Raw genomic sequence first — 18,983 nt, forward strand, 5'->3', positions numbered from 1 at the left:
TCCCACATCAATTTCGCCCAAATTAATGACACTTAACAAAATCCATAACCCATAAGCCCACCGGTAAAGCCCATAAAGTTGTTATTTTATAAGGTTATCATCGAGGAATGTTTTATATTCATGCATGGTATATGCAATTTTCATCTTTGAAGTAGCCAAACCTCCTCTGTGGACAGAGTGAAAAACGGATACATTTCTTTAAAAGGTATATCTTCAAAAGTTATGAGCCGATTGAAATAATTGTTTCGGTTTATTAAAGCTAACGGGTAAAGGCTTCTTTACATACCAACATATACTTGATCAACTTTTCTGAAATAGGAGAAAAAGAGGACGTAATGAGGGGCCTTTTTTTGGGACACCCTGTATCACACGAAAATAGCCATCCATTATTAGTATTGGTAGTAGTAGCAGTAGTAGTAGTATTAGTAAACTTTTTCGATGATTTTAAGTGTATCAAACATGCCATTTTGAAACCAGTCGTTTCCCAGCAAACACAAAACGTTCTTGACAAAAGGTTATAAAAGGTTGTCAGAAAACGTTTAAATGCCGGGTTATATAAAGGGTACATTAATGGTATAAAACGTTTTCATAACATTAAATAACATTTGTTGGTAATTTACTGCACAGCAAACACAAATGTTTTACAGAAACATTTAAATGTCGGGTTATATAAAGGGTATAAAAACGTTTTAATAACATTCCAAAAACATTTTTGAAAACTTGGTACAAATCATTCTAAACAGAATGTTATTTTGGGGTTGAAAAATATTTTGCAAAAAATGTTTGCCCAAAATATTTACAATAACGTTTTTAAAATGTTTTCACGACCTTTATATAACCCGACATTTAAATGTTATTAAAACGTTTTTTTTAAAAAAAAAAAAACATTTTATGAAGTGATTTCTGTGTTTGCTGGGTGCAAATATTTTAACATAATGTTATTTAAGTGTTGAAAAAATATTTGCCCAAAAATTTTTGCAAAAAAAGTTTACAATGACATTTGGAAAACATTTTAAAAATATTGTTGTAGTGTGTTTTCATACAAAACGTTTTAAACGGTTTCATAACATTTATATAACCCGACATTTTAATGTTTAATGTTTAATATTTTGCAAAAAATGTTTGCCCAAAATATTTACAATAACGTTTTTAAAATGTTTTCACGACCTTTATATAACCCGACATTTAAATGTTATTAAAACGTTTTGAAAAAAAAAAAAATTTTATGAAGTGAGTGTTTGCTAGGTGCAAATATTTTAACATAATGTTATTTAAGTGTTGAAAAAATATTTACCCAAAAATTTTTGCAATGACATTTGGAAAACATGTTAAAAATATTGTTGTAGTGTGTTTTCATACAAAACGTTTTAAACGATTTCATAACATTTATATAACCCGACATTTTAATGTTATTAAAACGTTTTTACCTAAATCAAAACCCAAAAAATAACTTATTTAAAACGTTTTAAAAACGTTTTTGTGTTTGCTGGGTTAGTGCATTCATTTTTATCAGGTTGACTACAACAAACTGCGCAACTCAATCAATTACGCCTGCATTGGTCTCCGCGCGCACAGTCCGGGTAAGATTCGTAACGCGTTACGAGTTCAGAGTCAGAATATCTTGCACGGTATTACTGTGCAGTATTAAAAATTCCTGGTATAGCTATAAGCTTCAAAATATACTTCTAATCAACGTTTCTAGATCAGCAAACATGCATATAAAAAGTTAATCTATGTTAACAAATTCAAAAAGTGTCCCTAGGCGTGAACAGGGGTCAAATTACATACAACAAGGTTGAAATTTCAAAATTGCTCAGATTTGGTCAAAATATTTCTCTGGTCATAACGATTCTGAAAAAGTAAAGTAAAAGTTTGACCTATATGCGACATACCGTTCTTGAGTTATAAGCATGTAACACACATACCACTCACCAAATAGTTCGGACGTGTGAGCGGCAGTGGGGTTCGTTGATACTTAATAGGTCAACCAGAATAAAATAAATAATAGCTACAATATAATCCATAATAAAGTCAAGTTCACAACTTCATAGTTATTTGGTTGTCAAAGATATATATACAAGTTTATTACGTTTAAATTATTTCACAATTACTATTATTGTCTTGTCATAATCATAATCAGCTTATCATTTAGTTAAAACTGCTGTACCAAGTCGGCATTCCTGGGATTTGGACAGTCTGCGATCCGGTGCCCCTCCTCAGCACAGTTATAGCAGATAAATGGCCTCCGTGGCTGCTGTTGACGTGCAGGCCTTGGTCTAGTTGGGTGATTATGGGATGCCATGTTGGTGGTAGCCATGTTGGTAGCCATGTTAGTAACCATGTCATGGACGAGGGTACTCAACTTTTGAAGCTGATCTTCTAGTTGAGTGATGCGGGCTGCTGACGGTCCATTTCCATCTTGTTGTACGGAGGTAGATTTGACATGACATCCGCACGTGATGGCTTTATCGTCCTTTGTGACCCCTGCTGCTTCCGGTTCTGCCTCTCCCTATACCTTGCAGCTGTCATCCTAACGTCATGCAGGAACGTTATGAAGTCCGGGGGATTGGTCTTCTTCTGCTCCAGCTGCAGCTTCTGAAGTAGGTATTCGTCATACAAGCATCCACGGATGAATTGGGCTAAAAGGAGCCGGTCTCGCTGCCACTCATCAGCTCCTCCATGCTCAATCACCGTATCCAACTTTGTGTGAAGACGGACTAAATAATCACCGGGTCTTCATGCTGCTGTTGGTAGAGTGCCCTGAATTCGGAGTAGAGGTCGTCGCCATCGAAGCACACTCCAAACATTTTGTCCACCACGGCGACATAGTCATCTGGTGTGACTACCTTCCCGTTCTTCGCTGACTCTTTTTCCAGCACCAGGACGAGGTCGCCAGCCTGGCCAATGAGGGACTGTTTTATTCTTTTCTTCTTCTCTACCTCTTTTACCTCTTTCTCCTGTATCAGCTGTTTCGCCGACTGCCGCCATGTAGCGTACTCCGCTTCTCCATTAGGAACGGGTTGTTTGCCAGAGAACTGGCGAAGACGTCTGGTCAGATGCATGGGTGTTGTGTCCACAACATGTTTGACGATGACATCATTGACGACTTTGGGTGTGGTCACATCATCAAGTGTCTTTCCATGTTGTAGAAGAAGCGCTTGTAGAGCTGCTTTGAAGTCCGGTGTTTGTTGGCTTGATGAAGGCTGGTTGTCTTGAGCTTCTTCATAGCTTTCGTGATCCTCATCCTCGTCAATTTCGTCTACTGCTGGTGGCGGGGGAACATCTTCACCCTCTGCTACAAGACCCTCTTGATCTTGTACATTCTCACCTTCCATCGACATTTTGGAAAATATAACAGAAATTACGAATGGGCAAATAAAACAACCTGAAACCTACCAAACCTAGTTTAACAAACCTTACTGAACTGCGGACTTTACTTGAAGTAAACACACCACTGCTTCTGATTCATGATACTTCTCCACCAGGCAAACACCAGCTTCATATCTACAGATGATAAAAGTACCTCACAAAAAAATGTTACTACAAATCATGTATAATGTATGAAATAAATTCTGTCAAATTCATTTTAAATTATCAAACTATTCATCTTTAAGGAAAAAAAACTCCAAAATTGAAATTTGAATCCAAAATTATCTCAAATTTATAAAAATCTATTCTGGGACCAAAAAATGATCAAAATGATATAAAACTCAAATTAATTTAAAAAAATAAGTAGCCATACACGTTGGGCGCCATTTATGTAACACACATACCACTCACCAAATAGTTCGGACGTGTGAGCGGCAGTGGGGTTCGTTGATACTTAATAGGTCAACCAGAATAAAATAAACAATAGCTACAATATAATACATAATAAAGTCAAGTTCACAACTTCATAGTTATTTGGTTGTCAAAGATAGTTTAAATTATTTCACAATTACTATTATTGTCTTGTCATAATCATAATCAGCTTATCATTTAGTTAAAATCATCGCGAGTGCACTTTTGGGGAAAAGGGGCGGTACCGGTAGAATCCTTGGTAGTGTCCCGTCCGTCAAAGGATTGGTCATCAAGACATCTGTTAGATCTTCATACCACAGGGACATGAGTGAGCTGTAGATAGGAAGTTAAGGCATTTACTGGCATTATGAATATGATGCTCAAGGCAAACTTAATGGTGATGTTGCCATTTTGAAGTTGAGATGCATCATGAATCATGTAGGCAGGGTGAGCTGAAATAGAACTCTTAACTTGTTTAAATAACAAAGAAAGGGGTGTCTAGGAAGAGATGTTGGACTCAACCAAGAGTGGTGCTGTAGTGGAGGGTGATGAATATTCAGTGAAGACTTCATGGTAGAGTGAATTCTCTCTTAACCCATCTTGGAGGGTGGGTTACAAGCATAAAGGTCAAAATCGGGGGTGGTCTGTTGTTTTGGCCATACAGGGCCGCAAAGAACCACATCGCAAAGCGATTGTGGCGTAGTATGAATGGACCTTATCACACGGTAGAGGAAAACTTTATGGAAAACATGCGAACGTATTATATTTATAATGTGTTGAAAAAATATTTTGCAGAAATGTTTGCCACAAAATATTTTGCAAAATCATTTTGACAACATTTTGAAAATATTGTAGTGTTTTTGAAAACGCTTTCATGACCTTTATAAATTATAACCCAACATTTAAATGTTATTAAAACATCTTTACCAAACCAAATGTGTTTATAACACGTTTATAACGTTTTCAAATCATTTTTGTGTTTGCTGGGAGAGGATTGGAAAAACAAAATTCATATCGTTTGTTCTTTGATTTTCATCAATGCGCATTGATATGCGGGTCTTGCTCGCAATGTCATCGAGTGTGACAAACGTATGATAGAAACATGGACAGTTCTTGCTGTACAACTTCGCCAGGCATATGTATGACCTTCCGACTAGGATACGAGAGGTTCATATCCCACACATCTAAGAACCACACTTCCGTTTCACGGAATAATTCTCTCATTAGCACACCCATCTGTTGCAACAAATAATCGCTTGTGTATAACCGCGACTCTGGGGAACGATGATCACGTACATGAGGTCCTTTCAACACGATTGGAACCCGTGGACATCGTGAATGGAATCGAACCACCGCTTCCTTTAATTTCTGTAATCTTTGTTCAAAACTATGGCGCGTCCACTGAGCAAAATGTGCCAACGGGCTGATTAAGATCCCCAGTGTATCTTTGCAATGTTCTATCTCATAAGTATCCAAAATTTCAACTTCGTATCGGATTTTAGCCAAAACGGCCGGTGATATCTCCATTTTACTGATTGCATGTGGATGAAAATGAAAATTGACAGAGAAATTGATCGTCTTGTAAAATTGAGCCGACACACGTGGAAGGCTTGATACTTCAGCTAGTTTACCTATATCGAATTTATAATTCCCTAATATCAGAGCTGGTAGATTTTCCACCCATTGCCTGGTCGTTGAATCACCCATCAGAAGCAGCTTCTTATTACGTAAGCATTGGTTGACCTTTGACGTGTTTCGCCATTGGCTGGTTTGAAATACGAGTGAGTTCCAAATCGGTGGTATATCATCCGCATCGTTATATCCAGTCCAGTAGCCGTGATGTTTAGGTACACGCTGCTGATGTAACCCACACGACGACATATTGTGTCTTTGATCTAACTCCTCTGAATCGCCTGTGTCTATGAGAACATAAATGTTTATTACAAAGACCTTTCCTAATGAAAGTAAAACGAGTTCAAAATCTCTTTCAGAAATTTAAATACATTTACTGCTGGACATATTCTCCAACTAGAAACAAATGGTACCTGCGGTTGAATATGGTCCATTTTATTGCATCTTAATTTTCGTTTAAGATTTTACATTATGTTTGAGTTGAGGAATCGGATAGCAATGTTTTCACAGTATTTTTGTGGGACCTGAGAGCACATTAGACATATCAAATTGCATTCTGAATACGAGAATGTCCTTCTGATATCAAATAATTTTGTTTATTTGAAATTTGAGATATAATACAAATTTTATGACAAATTAATATTAATAAATGAATAAATAATAAATAAATAAATAAATAAATAAATAAATAAATAAATAAATAAATAAATAAATAAATAAAAATTCATCCGCAAATTTATTTGAGTCCAATAAGGTGCCATGGGGCATGTGTAAAATTCACAAATATGTAAAAAAAAAAAAAAATTTCACGTTCAAACGTCGTCACTTTATGCCTTCCAAATAATGTACATTTTCCTGATTTTTGCCCTTAACTGGTGGCATTATTTTCATAAAGTCATTGAGGTTAAATGTTTCAGTGAATTAAACATCCATGCAATATGAAGGTCTTTCTTTTTGTTCACAATTAGGATAAAACTTAATTAATATTCAAGACCGTGGTAAGTTATGGGTTACACGCCGATATTCTTGAGGTCATTAGTCCAAAACTCAGTAATTTTGTTCTATACCCTAAACTTCACTAACTTATAACCTAAGCTTTAATCCTAAACCTAAACCTAGCCCTATAACCCCAAACCTTAACCCATGACTCTCTGAATCCTAACTCTCACTTCTAACTCCTCACCCCGCAACCCTTAATACACACACACACACACACACCCCCACCACCTCACACACCGCGCAGCACCCACATCCACACGCCATCGACCATGTCGACTTCAAACATATCCCCATATCCCAAAGACCTCACTCTGTTCTAACTCCTATTCTACCATATAATAACTCGTCATTAAAAAACTCAAACAAAATTTACATGCTGCTGGAATATGATTTTTAGCTGTTGTTTTGTTGCTCCTCCTACTCGTTGGCTGATTTATACTTCAACAGTTCCTCAAAGTGATATCAGAAAAGCCACTATCTCATTGTTCATTGGCCCGCAGTATGCGCTAGCCCGGGGGCACTCAACTTTAGAATTGATGGGTATATGTGCCTACAAGCGTCGCGAAGTAGGGGCATATCAGTACAAAACGTTGGGTTTTTTTTTTTTAAAAAGGGTCATTATGTACAATCAAAATGAAAAAGGGGTCATTGGGTATAATATTTTGAAAACTGAAGGTGCCTAGTCATCGGGTATAGTCGGCTTCAAAAGAGGGGCATATATTGACAGGCACATACCGTCACCTCTAAAGTTGATGCCCCCGGGTGCTCGCATTATATTTTGTTCATGGCTCGGGTTTTAATACTCCCACACATCACAATAAGGCTATTGAAAAGTGTATAGAATAGCTAATGATAGACCGGTCCCTGCGATTAGTCGCGGACCCGAGCGACAATATAGTAAACACATCGAGTTTATAACACAAGTGACAGAAGTCGTGAATTATGGAGGGTTTCATTGAACTTCTACCAGCAAAATATGGAATAATACTAACACAAGACACCAATCGAGATGATGATACCAGCCATAATGGAAGGCTTGTATTTGACCTTCTTATGAATCCAATTTCGTGGCGAGAAGTTGAAAAGGTAATGTATATTTCAAGAAATTTGGTTGAAAAATTCCGTATCAGCTCGTATCATCAATTCCGTAAATATGGCGTATAGAGGCACAACTTGACAATAAACTGAACTATTTAAACGTAAAGGACGCACTGGATACACATAAATTTGTGTTTCCTTGCTGGCGGAATAGTTTCAAAACTCTTTTTGTCAAAAAGTTGGACAATTTATGAATTATGATTGGCAAAATAGCGAAAGGAAATAGACTTTTCCAACCATGTAAAACTACACTGGGTTGTTGACATGGTCGACATACATTAAGGCATATGCATGTTCCTAAAGTAGGAGGTAAGTACTATAATTATTTGCTTAAAGTGCTCAACATACCAGCAAAAAGTCACAGGGTCATCAGAGTACAGGGACTTAGTGAAATACTGGGTACAAAAAAAAAGTGCGTGAGCCGATATGCAACATCAAATATAAAAGCCGATTTACATAATTTCCCATGACCTTACAGAAGTGATCATGCTCAAATATAAAACTATAGAATTTGGTCCTTGATATGCACCATCAATTGTGTACTTGTGATCAATATTGCTAGGCAAACAATCACAGCAAACATGCCCAAATCCTCCCATTTCTCCTCCATTTACAAACAAATTACACCATCCCTTAAGATCAGGGCTTCTGGAGGGCCACTCAAGTGTCTCAATTCCAAACTGCTGTAATCATGACCTGTTTTGAATCCCTTTTCCAAACCCATCTCTCAAAACGTTAATGTCTTAGTGCCCACTCACATTTGTTTTTGATCATTCATCTGCACAATAATCAAAGAATTATCCAACATGCATCAAGGAAAATGCTTTAAATTCAAATTGAAATGGCGGGGATATTGACCTCGTCTTGGATCAGTGAATCAGCTCTAAAACCATTGAATAGGCTTCTTTGCCATTTTCATCTATCGACCTTTTGTTACTTAAACATTTATATCTTTTCTCAGAAGTGTCGTAGGGTAGTAATTGAGGTGTCAAAATGCGCAGGGCAATCCCCCGCATACGATTATTTAGCAAACGTACAAAATAAGTTACTCACCATAAAGAACCTTTTTTGCGTTGTTAGTCCAGCCGAGCAACGGCTGGACTCTTGCATCCCAGTGGTTTCTGCTTCTTTCTTTCTTTCTATCTGTCAACATTTGACATAATTGGCTCTAGCTCCCTAATTATTTGACCGATTCTAACCAAACTTGGGCAAAGGCTCCACTACCCCAGCCTTTACATTTGACATGACCCATTTGGGGTCAAATGTCACGCATGAGTAATTTTGGCTAAAAATGCGAATTTTACCAAAAATGCTTCTTCTTTTACAGATTACATGGTAGCGCAATGAAACTTGGTCATCGGCATCGACTATAGTTGGAGTCTATGGGGTAAACACAGATTTGGGGTCAAAGGTCATTAAGGGGATTTTTTCTGCACATAACCGAATACTTTCAAAATGCTTCCTTTCCTGCAGATTACATAGTACAGAGATGAGATTGACACATATGCACTGACATTAGCTGGTGTCTATAGGGTAAACACGGATTTTGAGTTCAAGGTCATGAAGGGGTAAAATAGGGTTGATTACTGAAAATCACCTTAAAGTTCACTTTTTCCTGCATATTAAGTGCTGTGATCATCAGAATAATGCCAAAATGACTATAGCATTGGGTGCATGTAGGGTTATAATCAGATTTGGCTTGAACATGGGGAGGGGTCTGTTTTGGGGTAAAAAAGGGTAATAATTATTCAAAAGTTTGAATACAAATTGTTATTTGTAATCCTAGTATGATTCAAAATATGATGGAGGTCTTTTCAAGGTCACCAGAGGTCAACCAAAGGTCAAAAGGGGTAAAATTGAAAATTTAAATGATTTAAAATGAAAATTGCAATTTCGCAAACCAAACACTTTCTAACGGTGATTGTAAAACAATTTGCCTAACTTAACAGCCAATATAACAGAGTTAGGCACTAATGCAGGCTACTCTACACACCGTTAAAAATCATAAGATGTATAAAAAAAAAAAATTTGAGAGCATACTGCACTAAACCACAGAGTAGATCACAAGTTATTGATACTGTTACATAATCATCTTATATACAGCTATTCATAGAAGATAATCTTCCCGCTTTGGTAAACAGATAATAGTCCTTTCTATTCAGAGGTTCTATTTACTCTTGGTCAGTCATGCATGTTAATAATACTAAAGAAACTGACTTGATGCACTTTATTTAAATCCCATATAGAGTGCTTGCACGGAAGGTCATTAGTTCAAATCATCCTCCAGACACGCTCCAGAAGATATGCAAATGCATGAAGTACAAAAGAATTACTTTGTTCAATACCAGTTACACAGGTGATTGGTATTGTGCTGCATGCATTTGCATGTCTTCTGGAGCGTGTCTGGAGGATGATCAGGAATAATAGACAAAGGGATAGGCATCCTAGTCTGCTGCCCTCTTTCGAAATATGTATCCTAGGTCTCACAATAGGCGGATTAGCGGCCATTTTGTCTTCGACATGATTTTATTCACGTGTCCTTATATTTTAGTACACAAATATATAAGTTAACAGGTTTACTATTTTAAAATTATATTTTGAGTATACAATATATTCTGTAGTAAATAGATCAAATGACGATGATTATTCAGGTATTATATGCTTGATAGAATTAAACTGTTTGACCAGCTAGTATTCTCCTCCGCTGTCAGCGTGATTCCAGTCACTCCACGTACCGTGTTGCGAAGGTGGAGGAGTCTAAAGCTGTATTGACGAACACGTATGCGTTAAAAATGATGTAGCCTAGGTCGAACAATAGCGTGACGTAGTTTCCGGCATTGTTCCTATGCACTTTCACCCCTCTGGGATGATTTTAACTAATGACCTTCCGTGCAAGCACTCTATGGCACTCCCTCATTTCAAATATATAGTTTTGGTTTCTCTATTGTTCAGAAACCAAAATCAAGGGATTAAAATGTGGAGATGAACTGGTATGCAATCATAACACTATTGTGCTGGGAGGACACAAGAGGGTATATATAATCAAAAGTATAATGGCCTATAACCATACGTATAAAAGCCTATTGTGCTGACATTTTCATTATCGATATCTATCAACGTGGGCGACTTTTGATGCTCTCTTGCCGTAGGTGGCACACTTCCATGACACCATAAAATTACACCCGAGTTATGCATAGACATCGTTGAGACATAAAGGATGGATATATACGATTCCTAGGCCTACATGTAGAAATCATGTGCATATATTGAGGGGTGGGGGGGTGTTTTGTTTATTTGTCTGAAATATAAACGATGCATGATGATGTAGATGATTTGATTATGAATTAGATTATTCTCCGGAAAGTACAACCCATACCTCTTACCTATGTTCCCTCCGCCACCTATATATAACCTCCTCCCTCCCCCTCCCCACACTCGATATCGACTCTTCCCTATTATTCCACTCCACTCTTGAGCTCCCCCCTTTCCCCTCCTTCCCTTCCCACTTCCAATGCTCTCCCCCTCTGTTTCTCTTTCTCCCTTACCCTTACCCCCCCCCCCACACACACACACAAACTCTTTCCCTGGCGATCTCTTTTCTCTTTTCTCTCTCTCTCCCTTCTCCAATAAATAAATTGAATAAAAGTCAGTTTAAACAGCTTTCTATGATATTGATCTTCCGTCATGCGACATGCACATAAATAGAGTTATGTATAATAGTGTTTATATCACTGAAGTCATAATCTGTCAAGTGTCTATTGTCATGTCTGTGGAAATATTTCGATGGTCTATATATTTTCACAGTGAAATCAGCTTAGGCTAATTTCGTAGTCTCTTGTCAATGCTTTCAAACTAAATCAATGCTTTCAAATGTAGACTGCTTTGTTCGACTTCTCTGCTCGTGAATATTGCACTGCGAAATTTAAACATTTCTTTTGTATACTTAGATCAGGTAACTCGAAAATCCTGTAATTTTATTTGTCACACAACTTATAAGAAACTGAAACCAAAACCGAAACTACCTGCCACAAATGTTTAGTTTTAAACAAAAGGTAGAAACAATGAGTTCGATATCTTGTGATTCAAGTGGTTAGGCAGGACAATAGGAAACCACGTGACCAAAACCAAAACCAAAACTAAAACTATATATTTGAAATGAGGCACTGATCGATTACCATCACATTATTAATTTTCTAAAGTCGGACGAAATGGCACATTTTTCTATTGCAACACATTGCTATATGCTATGAGCTCTCGTATAAGGTACATTTTGCTGTGTTCTGTTTATACCGTCTGTCAAGGAAAACAACAACACGATTACGCCTTATTATATTAATATTAGAGATATGTATGTTATAAAAATCACAATAATAAACTTCATATGACTAAAAATTAGCGTATATGGGATCGGAGGCACCAATTTCAAACACTGCATGTCAGATAACTGTGAAGTCACTTCAAGGTCACGGCTGGACTTCGCAGCCTTCTGAGGATGCAATATATCTAGTTTAGTTTTCCATCAAGTTTTCAACCAGGGTTTTCAATTTTCAATCTACATACCGTGGTCGTCATAGCCAATTCTCTCTCTTGAAATTTCAAAGGCAAGGGTCCAGGGTCGGACCCTTGAAAATTATTGAGGACCCTTGGATTTTTTTTTTCTTATTTCGAGGCCTGTTTAAGGGTGGTTTGTTACTTTTTTTGAGATGTTTATTTTTTATACATATTTTTAACAACGGTACCTCAATAACTACTTTGTATATATATACATATATATTTCATATTAGTTTCAGTAATTTCTAACCAATTTATGTACTCCAAACATTCCTTTCAGCGAGTACAGCTCAACTGATCATACTTTTCCTACATTCGACCTTGCATGATTTTTGAGTTGACACAGTCATGAAAATAACTATAGATACGTGACAGACCATTAGTAGCCCAATAAAACTCCCCAATAAATGATTTCCCAAAAATGCAGATTAATGCTGTCCGGTCACTCATGTGTGTCCAAATTGCACATGTTGAATTGAGACCAAGACATGCTGTTATTTCAATTGTTATACCGTTCCGGTTGGTTTATTACCTACCATTGCCTACGAGATGCAGTTCTAAGGTGACAGAGGGACAGGTCTGCAATTCGATTCCACAACCATTCATACCTTTCATCTGTTTTATTGTATTATCGTGCGAATTGCTCCGTGGTACCTTACGGGTACCTGAATTTTATTTGAATGAAGATGACTCTGTCATGCTCGACGTCATATTGCATAATTTCTATACAGTATATGCAATAAGCCAACCAGAACAGTATAACAATTGAAATAATAGGCAGTTCTAAGATAGGTTAAGAAGAATATAACGTCACAATTCTGTATTATTATTCAAGGTTGTAACGTGTGTCTATGCTGTCATGTAGGCCTACCTGGCAACAGACACGCACCGATACAAACAGATGAAATTTGTAGAAAAGTGTGATTATGACAAAAAACATTAAAAAATGATACTTTGAGGTATTGTTTTTTTAATTTTTTTATGGCAGATCATACATACACATGTGCTGAGGTCAAAAAGGTAAAAATTTTGTTTTTTACCCCTGACTCACCTGTCATTCCAAACAACCCCTTAACCCCTTTGAGAACATTTGGGATCAGCTCAAGAGACGAGTCAACAAGAAGATAAAGCCAGGTACAACTCTGATGAGATTGCGTCGCATCGTTATCAACGAGTGGAACGGGATTGAGCAAGGTATAACATTCGATGCCTCGTTAGGAGCATGAGACGCCCCCGGGGGGAGGGGGGCACTCAACTTTGGAAGTGACGGTATGTGCCTCAATAGGCCCCCTCTTTTGAAGTCGACTATACCCGATGACCCCTTAGTTTTTAAAAGCCATACCCGATGACCCCCCCTTTTTTTAGTTGCGGCTACCCAATGACCCCTTTTTTTGGTTGCAGCTACCCAATGACCCCCTTTTTTCAAGATTTTCTAGAATAGCATCATCAAAATGCAAAAAAATAACGCAGAGACTTTCAAATTTTGCTCAATTTCTTCAAAATTATGCCGAAACTTTCAAAATTTTGCTCCACTTTTTCCAAATTTTCTACCCGATGACCCTTTTTTGAAATCTTATACTCAATGACCCCCTTTTTCAAAATTTTAAAATAACGCTTTGTACCCGATAGGCCCCTACTTCGCGACGCCGGTAGGCACATACCCGTCACTTCTAAAGTTGAGTGCCCCCCCCCCCCGGAGACGCCACGTAAACCAACGGTGGCCACACAAAGCACTGAAAGACTGTTAAATAAAGAGATCAATCTCAACTTAAGTTGGAAGCGGCAGTATGATGCCTGAAATGTGCTCAGCAAGTAAACAAAAAAAATGTTATCTGCATGTTTGTTGTTTTCGTGTTCTGAAAACTTGAATAGGCCTTTTTGCAATTTTTATTTTTCGACCTCGTATTGCCTTAAACATTCATATCTTTTCTCAGGAGTGTCGTAGGGTGTGTCAAAATGCGCAGGACAATCACCCGCATGCGATGATTTAGTAAACGTATAATATTAGTCGCTAGATTTTAATAGTGGGTAAATTTCCTAACCATAAAGAACAAAAATTGCGTGGTGTAAAATGAAATTGTACTCATGGAGCTGGACGTATCGTGTGAACCAGATTTTTCAGTGGAACAACAAAACTAGGATTTTCTGCTCTTTGCTTGGTTCAATTTTTACGGATCACGGGGTGCTTGTAGGAGTGAAGGTGGGCGGACGGGTGGTAGTGGGTGCGTTGTTGGAGTATATAGGGTTTTGAATTAGTTCTTGTCATTTCATTGAACTTGTGACAACTTAACATCACATTATCGTAAATGTCCATATGTTGAGCTTTATTCTGAACATTCCCTAGCATTCTTGACCACAATTTGTGTAAAAGATGGTCGAAAGATATATTTAAGTAATTATTATTGATATGAAGAAGTTGACATATTTCATCGTCAAATTTATTATACAAAAATTACGTCTTCTTAAAATTCAATTGGTCGAGGATTTGAATTGGTCGAGGATTTGAATAAATCGCCGTGAAAACGACAATGGTGGTAGTTAAAATAACCGCGCCCTTACACTACGCACTGTATTTGAAAACTTTACAGGTGTAATTAGATTCATTTCAACAAAAATGAGTTTTTGTCATTTTTAGTCACATTAATGTATGTAGTTTTCATAACATTAAATAAAATCTGGAAAAATTATACAAATTGTATAAAAAGCGTGCTAATTGCAACAAGAATCCTATTACCGGGTGTCCCAAAAGTAACTTAACATTCAGCGTGTTTACACTGAGCACTCTGTATGTTTACTTGGTATTACCCGGTAACCCACAATCCGATTCAGGCAACAACCACCACGTTTCTACAGGCGCTTAAAATAAGGGTTGCGGTGTGTACCGGAAGTACTGAAAGTATTTTCCTGACCCCAAGCTACTTTTAAGGTCACGATGTGATACATGAAATCAACATAAAAGATGTTCAACACCCAGCAACCGTTAACCGGTGTGTTTCCACTGGCAGAAATAACGGGTGTCACACCACATCGTCTACCTCATGAGGTGGATCACGGTTGCCGGGTGTCCACACCGCATCACTCTGAACCGACCTGTTTCCACTGGGCACATTAACCGGTAACACTCTAAACTAAACCACATTACCCGCCAACCGTTCCCCAGTAGAAACACGCAGATTGTGAATTTGCCATAACTTGCGTTGGGTTAACGCAAAATAAGTCTCGTCATTTGAGACGTGATAACACGATATAACGTGTTATCGTTTTAAAATCTGTTTTGTTTAATTTTGCTGTGTTTGTTTTCAATGTGCAATCTTCATTTTCTGTTTTATCTGGATTTTATATTTAAACTGCTTTATAAGATCTTTTCTGAGGATTCGATGAACAGTAACTTTGTACGCGGTACGTTGTTCTCCATTGTAAGTCGACGTACTGATCATCTTGGATTTTTCGCCACCGCTTTTCGTATGACATCGATGTTTGTCGATCTTCCTGTTCTTCCCCCGGGGTTCTTCCACGTCCTGCCCGAGGTAGATCATGAACAGATCCAGTTGATAGGAATTTCTGCACTAGTTGCTGGATTGTATTTCGGCTGGGTGCATAATTTACATTAAAATGTTCCTTAAACTTTGCTTGAGTGAGTTTGTCCGACTTGTCTCGGCAAAGAACCATACGATCTGAATCCGTTGATCTATAGGAAATTCATCTTCACTTCAACTGTTTTAAAGTAAAGTTTAATATTGTCAATATATCCTCATTATAATTTAAAACAGCAGTCACGCTTACGCTAGGCCATGTAATCCATGAATGTTCATACCTAAATGTAGCGTGTGCAATGAGTGAACCAACTCTATTGTTCAGGGAAGCACATCATTCATGTGCTTGAAAAACAACATATAATAATAATAATAATAATAAACAAAGATTTAATATAGCGCCCTATGCAGAAAAGCCTCAAGGCGCTTTACAGAGAAAACAATGCAAAACCTTAAAAACTACCAAAAATAAGTTAAATTTACACATGATTCAACATGATAATATATACAAAATACAATAATAATTACTATGACATGATAATATAGAAAAGCAATTAAGTATAGACAAATTGTTTTTAAAATCAATACAAGTAGCAAGTAATATAAAATGTACAAAGTAAAATACAAAATATGATATCGTACAAAACACATTTTGGTGATGTGACCGGCACATGAAAAAGCATGATAACCCAGGAGAGGAGAGGTTACCAGCACTTGCACTCTCAGCGAAGATCAACAGCATCTTGCTCCCATTGAATGGTAAGTTGGGCTGGGTGTTATTAATTGCACAATATAAAGTAATACATGAACAATAATACAATTTCGAAGTATGGAAGTAAGCGAAATGTGACCGGCACATGAGGCGAGAAATAACCCAGGAGAGGAGAGGTTACTAGCACGTGCACTCTCAGCAAGATAAAGGCAACAGCATCTTGCTCCCATTGAATGGTAAGTTGGGCTGGGTGTTAATTGCACATTATAAAGTAACAAATAAACAATAATATAAAGCATGGGGTTTAAGCGAATGTGACCGGCACATAAGGCGAGAAATAACCCAGGAGAGGAGAGGTTACTAGCACGTGCACTCTTCAGCAAGATAAAGGCAACAGCATCTTGCTCCCAAAGATGGTAAGTGGGCTGGGTTTAAATAATTGCACAAAGCGAATGGATACACAAAAATACAGCATTACTGATCCTGATGAAAATACATGGTAAAAAGATGCGTCTTGAGCTTGGACTTGAAAACGTCGACAGATGATGATTGACGGATTGCTTTTGGAATCTGGTTCCATAAATTAGCAGCAGCGAATGAGAAGGACCTAGCACCATACGATTTTGTAGATGGATTCGTTGTTACCAAACGACATTCAGAAGCAGATCTTAGCGTTCTGGTGGGTACGTATTGGTGGACAAGGTCAGTAATAAACTCAGGGGCCAATCCGTGAAGGGCTTTGTAGCAGAGAAGCAATATCTTGAACGCTATCCGCTGTTGAATTGGTAGCCAATGCAACTTTTCAAGCACAGGTGTGATATGCTCACGACGAGGTAATCGAACAACAAGACGCGCGGCCGTATTCTGCACTCGCTGAATTTTCGCGATTTCCCGTTCTGGTAATCCAAAGAGCAGTGAGTTGCAGCAATCTAGCCTAGATGTAACAAACGCGTGGATTAGCTTGACTGTTGAATCCTGATCAAGATAATGGCGGATTTTACCGATCTTTCTTATGCCATGAAGAGCGGATTTACACAAGTTGTCGACGTGCTGGCTCATAATCAGCGATGAATCAAAAGTGACACCAAGATTGCGAGCTTTGTTGGAGGGATAGACGACAGAATCTCCAATCCGTACAGAAGGTACCCAAGTAGTGTTGACAAACCTCGAAGAGAAATATAACAACTCTGTTTTGCTGTCATTCAGCACCAGCGCATTGCCTCTACACCATGATCTAATATCGGCAATACAATTTTCGATCTTCCGCACAGCACTTTCGCGATCTTTGGGCGAGAATGTAACATACAGCTGGGTGTCATCAGCGTAAATAACTGTGGAAATACCATGTGCAGTGATGATATCTTGCAGGGGTGCACTGAATAATATAAATGCGATGGGTCCTGCAACCGAGCCCTGGGGAACTCCACATTTAAGATCAACAGGATCAGAAAGCACATCATTTATCGCGACTGACTGTGTTCTACTTCTAAGATACGACGAAAACCACTGGAGTGCATTTCCTTGGATTCCATAGCGAACAAAGAGACGATCGAGCAGTTGATTATGATCAATCAAATCAAAAGCCGCGCTGAAGTCGAGTAAAATCAGTAAAGCTTCTTTCCGTTGGTCGAGCGATGTCAAAATATCATTTTGAACCTTTAAAAGTGCAGACTCAGTACTATGGCACGGTCTGTATGCGGACTGCATAGGTGCATGGAGATGATTCTGGCTAAGATAGGTCTGCAGTTGATTCACGGCGATTCGTTCGATGATCTTGCCAAGAAAGGCCAAATTAGAAATAGGACGATAATTAGACAAGACATCAGCATCCAAGGATGGTTTCTTTAGGAGTGGAATGATGCGAGCATGTTTAAGATGTGATGGAAACATACCGGATGACAATGAGATGTTAACAATCTTTGTTATCACAGGAAGTAAGTCATCCAAACAGGTCTTGAACAAGTTGACAGGCAGCGGATCAAGTGCACATGATGTCACAGACGCCGACTTGATGGATTTAAGAACTTCCTCTTCAGAAACTTCACAAAAATCGCTGAAAGTATTGATACATGTTTCAGAAGTCGATACAGATGCGGGTGGTGTGATGTTGGTTTTCAGACCATCACGTAGCATCGTTATTTTCTCGTCGAAAAATGTTGCAAAAGAATCAGCTAAATCTTTGGGACTATCGTTATGAGGAAGAACTTTTGCAGACGTTTGAGATGACAACTTGTCTACAATGCGAAAGAGATCACGATCATTTGATCCTGCTATTTGGTGGCTGTGATATTCGGTCTTGCTCTTATCTAGAAGCGACTTGTATTCCTCACATTGGTGTTTATAAGATTCCTTATCCACTGTGAGTCCAGAACGCAACCACCTGCGCTCGCTCTGGCGACGTTCTTGTTTAGCTCTTCGGAGGGAATCATTATACCAAGGAGCGTGTGGGCGGAGCACAATATTCTTCTCTAGTACAGGCGCATGTTTATCAAGTGTCTTTTTCAGAGCCTCGTTATAGCCATTGGTTAAGGAATCTAAGTCACCAGTTGTTGCCAACGGCTCCAACGCAGACTGAATGTCATCGGAAAAAACCTCGAGATCAATGGACCGAATCATGCGAGTTTTAATGCGCTTTATTGACGGTCCAGGACGGCAGATATTGATCAAACATTTAACTG

General features: G+C 38.1%; 2 protein-coding genes across 2 annotated transcripts; both read right to left on the minus strand.

Moving 5' to 3' along the window:
• Positions 1–2,152: 2,152 nt before the first annotated feature.
• Positions 2,153–3,616, minus strand: LOC140172765 (paraneoplastic antigen Ma3 homolog). The gene is given in 3 exon segments (XM_072195894.1): positions 2,153–2,396; positions 2,429–2,735; positions 2,738–3,616. Coding segments are annotated over 3 exon segments (1,155 nt in total). The 5' UTR covers positions 3,342–3,616.
• A 1,235-nt stretch (positions 3,617–4,851) lies between these two features.
• LOC140172766 (NXPE family member 3-like) lies at positions 4,852–5,661 on the minus strand. Its single transcript, XM_072195895.1, has one exon. The coding sequence runs from the start codon at positions 5,659–5,661 to the stop codon at positions 4,852–4,854; it is 810 nt and encodes a 269-aa protein (XP_072051996.1).
• Between the last annotated feature and the right edge of the window lie 13,322 nt (positions 5,662–18,983).

The sequence above is a fragment of the Amphiura filiformis genome, chromosome 16 (genome assembly GCF_039555335.1).
Source record: "Amphiura filiformis chromosome 16, Afil_fr2py, whole genome shotgun sequence".
NCBI classification, from domain to species: Eukaryota; Metazoa; Echinodermata; class Ophiuroidea; order Amphilepidida; family Amphiuridae; genus Amphiura; species Amphiura filiformis.